Below are 7443 nucleotides of genomic sequence, written 5' to 3'. Positions count from 1 at the left end.
GCACACGCATGCGCACACAGGTACACACGCACACACAGAGACACAGAACGTAGTTTATGGCGTAAACTTACAAGTTAAGCAGCAGCTGTGGATGACCATAGTCCGGTTGCTAAACCACACTTGGTGTTATATGACTGTCGATTTTAAAATTAAGTGCCCCAATGTTATTATCATGCCCAAATTGTTGTACAATAGTACAGACCTCACAACGCAGACAGTGCAGTAATATTTCAGATTTCACTTTAGGCCTAAATGAAGCTACGTACAGAAAATAATATGACAAAGACTATAACTGAAAGAAAAACACCAACTGGGTAAAGTACTACCTTAAGCAGGCAAACACAAAGAAAACGTAGTCTGAATTTTTGTTCTATACGGTTTTTTTTCATCTGCTGGGAGAGTGCAGTTAATTTGTGGTGCCTAAAACAACAGTATGAACTCTTAAATTAAGTACAACAATGTTATTTCCACTTTTCTAACAGCACAAAGCACGTGTCGCTAAAATAACTTGGTAAGCATTCAGTTAACTGTTCCTCATATATCTAAATGAGAATATGTTACTGATAGTACAAAAACAATGTATTAATTATGGAAAATTTGTAACCATAAACACTGATAGTGTAAATACGATTACTATGTCTAAATTGTTCTGTAAAAATTATGTGAAGCTAAAATAACGTGTCAGCTATTGGAACAGTGCAATTAAAGTGAAACCTATACTTGAAGACCAAAACAGGACAGTGAGGTCTTGGAGTAAGTGGCACAATGTAAATTCGATGTCTAAGAACGTAAAGATATTGGCATTTTATCTGATTCTGTGTTACTGGTGGTATATATAACGAACTTTCATTATCCGACATATTGAGAAGTTTTACAGTAATATTCGACCTCACGAAGTAACATTTTAGTGCATAAGAGGGAATTTTTAATTCGTTTTATCTGCTGGTTTTCTACACACTGGCGTCGCATATTCCTACGCTTTTACACAAGAAAACAGTTTTTTTCCACTGTTTCAGTAACAGGGCGATATAGGGAGCAATTGTTTTTATAGTTTGTCTAGAATATGTCAATTTATGGGGAAATTTTTACTGTTTTACTATAAAAAGGAGCAATTTTTCACTATTTCGCTGTAACATGGCGATATATAGATCAGTGTGTTACATTTTTATTGTAGCATCTGGAGTTTGTTACAATGTTGCTGGAACATCATACCGTATGGGGGACTTTGTTACACTTTGACGGTAACATGTACGGATGTAAAATCTCCACTTTGCTACACTGAGCAAACTGTTCTCGTCAGTAATTGCGCTTTAAGCTGTAAGGATCAGTAGTAGTGTCCGTGTGTACTTTGCAATCTTATAAAAAAAAATTATATCTTTTTAATTTCTCTAAGGTATAGTACGTAGAGCAAACCAAACAAATAGACTAAACTATAAGTTATACCTACAATTCCAGTAAACAAGTCACATGTGTGAATATGTTGATAAGTAATACAGAAAATGTAAATGTGGAATTTCAGAGACAGAGTCTATGACAAAGTCAACGAGGAAGGAATAGATTGTGGCAGTCACTAGAGATACCTGTTCTGGGAAGAAATGGGTGAGATAGTAGTAGTAAGAGAGATCTAGAGGCAGACAGTACCAATGGGAGAAGACAATAGTAGCAGGACAGAACGAAGGCGACTGAGGAGCTACAAGGAGATAATGACAATGAGTTGGGTAGAATGAGGGGTGAGAATGGGCAATTGGGAGTGGATGGGCCTAAGAGACTTACAGCGACGTACTAGGAGGCGTGAGTGAGTTACAGTTAGAGTTGCTTGTGGGAGTGAGAAGTGAGTTGCATGTTCAAAAAATGGGTGAATATGTTCGCATGCCAATATTTTTGCGAAAATATTTATAGGTGCTGAGGAAGGTAGAATGAGGTATCTGGTACTCCACTTTTCAGAGTTTCTTAATAAAGAGGAGCATATTCGCCTTTTTCTGTTCCGATATGAGCATTTTCCCGCTGGTAAAAAATCATACTTTGATATTGCATTACTAGTGTTTTAAATAAGATATTAATCTCTGTATAAAACTTGTATAGTGTCATACATCAACCACTTTCTTTTCGTTTGAGAAAGGAATGAATAAAACTCCGAAGATCGATCATCATCTGACGGATGAAAAGGTTTTGACAGGCGCTAAGTGCATACTAAAGATCAAACTGTTTATAGTTTATTATTTGTGAGCGCTATGTGGTCATAATCAGATATAAAGGTACCTACAAGTTCTTACAAATTCCGGGTCACTCACATCCCTTCCAGTATACAAGGCTGGGGGATATAGGTAAACACATTAAAATACTTGGTACCTTAATATGTACCTACTTCCGTCTTTTAGTTGCTTCTTTCAGTGCTTCTAACAGTCTTCCGGCAAACATATTACAAAATTTATTAGGTAATATTTTCTGCATGGTCGTAACTGCGCTGCGAAGTGAACGACACCTGTCAGTGTATACCAACCGTTTTCCCTGCAAGTGTTGACACTACAGCAGCTGACCTGCTGCGTAGGGGAAAACAAACATTTACGGTCTGCTTGTGCCAGGTTCTGTCTAACCTAAAAACATACTTCTCGTAACAGCTGTAATTACCGGCCTGCAAATGAATTAAATAATTATGTGATGTTCTTCAATACAACGTAGTCAGTCATCAATAGAAATATCTGCAATTATACGATAATGCCCTGTATTTTTCAGCTGATATTTAAACATAGCTGAGACAAGATAAAAAAGCTTGCTAAAGTGACAGCTTTTGCCGGAAAAAGTTACGTTTGTTCATTAGAACTGTCCACGGAGAGTATGATATCTGAATGAATCGTTCAGTCTGCAGCGCATATGTGTTACCTTGGAAGTTCCTGCCACATTAAAACTGTGTGTCGGAGCGGGACTCGAAACCGGAGGCTCGAGTTTTATAGAAAGTGCACTTATCGACTGTGCTAGCCAGGTACGACTCACAGTTTTACATCTGTCAGCTAATATTTCGGATTCGAATTCCCCTCTGGCACCACATTTATTCTGGCACAAAAATTTCAGTGTCTAAGTTTGCCTTCCAATGGTACCACATCAAAATGATAAAACTGAAATTATTCGTTACGTTCGAGCGCCAATTAGGAGAACATTTAAAAATAAGTGGAGGAAGGACACATACATAAAATTTTACAAAGGCAGCCATACTCTATGAACCACTACATCTTTAGTTAGTTCAAGCAGTCGAAATGCTGTTTCTTAGAAGGGAGGCTGGAGTCTCATTGATGTACAACGTAAGGAATAAGGTGTGAGATCATTGTATTCTACAGATGGTTGACGATTTCGGAGATAATCAGGTGTGGTACGCGCAACCAAAGTACGACAGAAAGTCCCCGAAGTCATTTCCCGGGAGGGAGATAAATGAGGCTTCGGATGGTCACCTAAGGATCGATAGACGCAATAACAGGAATAGAAATACCTGAGGGGAAACGCCGACTTGTCGAGGTCGTGATCTCTTCAAACGGAGCACTGGCTCAGACGCCCAAATAGAGATTAGCCGAAGTCTCGTCTAAGGACCTACACCGATATTCACTTGAAGCATTGCAGGGTAGCCAGCGAAACCCCAAAAAGGAAACTCTTTTTCGGAAACACATTTCTTACCATAACCAAACTCTATTTTACACAATTTCTATTTCGATCATCGTCACTTTTTTGTTATTCTTAATGTCTCATTTCTTAAACTAATTCCTCCAAACTCGCCCGTTTAGTTCGACTATACTCCTAAACTTCTCCGGAATACAAACTAACGTTCCCCAAGACAGGCGCACACGAGCGCTTCTATAATATTCACATCTGTTAACATCTCCCACTTTTTGAATCGAAAGTATTACGTTTGTCATGAAGATTGATGGTGTACATCGTGTTTTATATTCCTTGATTAGCAGATGGAAATTTCAAAGGGAATGGCTACGTACCAGTTTTCTTGTTCGTGCATCAGGTGTTCGGATGGAATGAGGGAACTGCATTTGAATCTTAGAAACTGTGTGCTGAATAGTGTTTTGGGCAGGTAAGTAATTTTAATAACCACAAATATACGTTCAGCACTACAGAAAAAACGTGGGGAGGGGTACACGCGAGGCTGAAACTGCAGAGCATTTGTTGATCTCGCGCCAGATACGCGCCCGTTTATTCAGCCGACCGCGCGCGGTACATCTGATTTGTTTCGAAAGTGCAGGACGCTACAAATATTTGCAGAAACATTTGTGACGTTTGTTTTTTAATCAATATTTGTTAATCAACTTTGCCTGCTATGATGCATCGCTTGGTGTTGTATGTGTTTATAACAAGCGTCATGAAATTTTATCAATGCACCGTAAAACAGCAATTAACATCCTTCTACTTTCTATAATATTTATTACTTTTACCCTACAAGTTCGTTTAAGTTTGTAGCAAACACTGTGGAGAAAAGTAATGTGACTGCAGATAAAACGTACTGTTCCAACTATATACATTTCCTCATTACCCACATAGTTACCAACCTCTGTAGCAGAGGTGCAGAGGTGCACATTATATCATAGAGCAAGTTATTAATAATGCATCGTGTTTCCAACAATGTACCTCCATTACCTGGTTTGCTCTTAACAAGCAGTAGTTAACAATGAAGTAGAGAACCGCAATGCAATGCACTAATTTATGATTCTCTTTTATGTAACTATTACGATTAAGCAGAATTCCCGGCACCTAACAAAATTATGAGGAAAATTACTGAAGAACACTTGCCAGTTTCCATGTGAGCTGAGTATTTAGTTAGAACATCGTAGCATAAAAAACATATATTGCACCTACGTTCAAATATACAAGAAACAAGAAACAGTCTTTATTATGTCCCTCCCTTATAGCGTTTACTGGATCACAAACCACCTGCAACGACAATTCACAACGTACTTTGACAACATCACGCAAAGCCAAAAGATATAGTGTACGGTGACATATACACAAAACTATGAGGGAAAGCTAAACAATTTCGCAGTATACCTGGACCAAAATGTGTACGTTTGGTGACGCATTTATTTTTGGCTTGCGGAAGAACATATCGGGACCTCCAGCTGCGCGTTCAACGTTTCTCGCGAAATGTGCACTACGTGATCAATAGTATCCGGATACCTGGCTGAAAATGACTTACACGTTTGTGGCGCCCTCCATCGGTAATGCTGGAATTCAATATGGTGTTGGCCCACCCTTAGCCTTGATGACAACTTCCCCTCTCGCAGGCGTACGTTCAATCAGGTGCTGGAAGGTTTCTTGGGGAGTGGCAGCCCATTCTTCACGGAGTGCTGCACTGGAGAGAGGTATTGATGTCGGTCAATAAGGTCTGGCAGGAAGTCGGCATTCCAAAACAACCCAAAGGTGTTCTATGGAATTCAGGTCAGGACTCTGTGCAGGCCAGTCCATTACAGGGATGATAATGTCGTATATACACTCCACCACATGTTGCGCATTATGAACAGGTGCTCGACCGTGTTGAAAGATGCCATCCCCGAATTTCTCTTCAACAGTGGGAAGCAAGAACGTGCTTAAAACATCAACGTAGGCAAGTGCTGTGATAGTGCCACGCAAAAGAACATGGGGTGCAAGCCCCCTCCATGAAAAACACGAGCACATCGTACCACCACCGCCTCCGAATTTTAATGTTGGCACTACATATTCTGGCAGATGACGTTCACCGTGCATTCGCCATACCCACGCCCTGCCATAGGATCGCCATATTGTGCACCGTGATCCGTCACTCCACATAACGTTTCTCCACTATTCAATCGACCAATGTTAACGCTCCTTACACCGATTGAGGCGTCCGAGGCATCTTTTGCCATTTACCGGCGTGATGTGTGGCTTACGAGCAGCCGCTCGACCATGAAATTCAACTTTTCTCACTTCCTTTCTAACTGTCATAGTACTTGCAGTGGATCCTGATGCAGTTTGGAATTCTTGTGTGATGGTCTGGACAGATGTCTGCCTATTACACATTACGACCCTCTTCAACTGTCGGTGGTCCCTGTCAGTCAACAGACGAGGTCAGCCTGTACGCTTTTGTGCTGTACGTGTCCCTTCACGTTTCTACTTCACCATCACATCGGAAACAGTAGACCTAGGGTTGTTTAGGAATGCGGAAATCTCACGTTTAGACGTATGACACAAGTGACACTCAACCATCTGACCACATTCGAAGTTCGTGAGTTCCGCAGAGCTCCCCATTCTGCTCTCTCACGATGTCTAATGATTCCTGAAGTCGCTGATATGGAGTACCTGGCAGTAGGTGGCAGCACAATGGACCTCATATGAAAAACGTATGTTTTTGAGGGTGTACGGATCACATAGTGTATTTCAGACCACTGAAGATAGGTCATATCTCATGGAGGCAAAACAAAATACATGCGGCGTTAACTCAGTTATTTAACAAAAACTCATATTGTTAAAAAGATAGTTCTATTCCCTATTAAATCTGTTAAAGTCATTTATGTTCTATATTCATTTGCACGATTTATTAAATACGGTAATCACTAAATATAATACAAGCTAATATTTTACTGTAGTACACTTTCTAAGACAAAAAACAACGACGCATAACGAAGGGACTATCCGAATGGGACGGAAATCGATAATTGTGACACACAGATAAACAAATTATTGCATTTTCAGAAAAATTCAACGATTTATTGTAAGGAAAGAGCTTCGGAAACTTATCAAGTCAAATAAAGCGTTGGCCCACATCTGACTCTTATACGACTAGTTATCTGGCTTGGCACTGACTGAAGAAGTTGGCGGATGTCCTCGTGAAGAGATTCGTGAGAAATTCTGTTCAACTGGCACCTTAGATCGTCAAATTCCTTAGCTGGTTGGAGGACCAAGCCCATAATACCTCGAACTTTCTCGTCTGGGGTGAGATCCGACGACCTTGCTGACCAGGCTAGGGTTTGGAAAGCAGAAGTAGAAACTGTCGTCGTGTGCACGCGGCCACCACCTCGTTGAAATGTAAGACTAGGAAGGCTTGCCACGAACTGCAATAAAACTGGGCGTACACTACCGTCGACGTCCCTCTGTGTTGTAAGTGTGCCGTGGATAAAGAAGCAAAGGAGTCCTACTACGAGAAGATATGGTACCCCAGACCATCACTCCAGGTCGTCAGGCCGTGTGGTGGGCGACTGTCAGGTTGGTACGGTACCCCACCGCTGTCAGGGGTGTTTCAAGACACGTCTTCGCTGGTCATCGTGACTCAGTTCCAAGCGGTACTCATTACTGAAGACAATTCTTTCCCAGTCAATGAGATTCCAGGATGAAAACGTGCCTGGAGAGGGCCCAGAGAGCAGTGGGATACCAATCCGAGTGTCGCCTGCCATACGGCCTGACAACCATGAGGTATGGTCTGGCATGACATTTCATTTA

General features: G+C 41.0%; 1 protein-coding gene across 1 annotated transcript in view; it reads left to right on the top strand.

The window, feature by feature from the left end:
* Window positions 1-4013: 4013 nt before the first annotated feature.
* LOC126341035 (tachykinin-like peptides receptor 86C) overlaps window positions 4014-7443 on the top strand; it is a 145508-nt gene continuing 142078 nt past the window's right edge. Inside the window, exon 1 of the mRNA XM_050001747.1 lies at window positions 4014-4069. Within this exon, the coding sequence (XP_049857704.1) occupies window positions 4014-4069 (56 nt within the window). The remainder of the gene's footprint in view (window positions 4070-7443) is intronic.

Source organism: Schistocerca gregaria, chromosome 1 (assembly GCF_023897955.1).
Source record: "Schistocerca gregaria isolate iqSchGreg1 chromosome 1, iqSchGreg1.2, whole genome shotgun sequence".
NCBI lineage: Eukaryota > Metazoa > Arthropoda > Insecta > Orthoptera > Acrididae > Schistocerca > Schistocerca gregaria.
The sequence above is the reverse complement of the archived record's forward strand: the minus strand, read 5'-3'. Positions and strand labels throughout refer to the sequence as shown.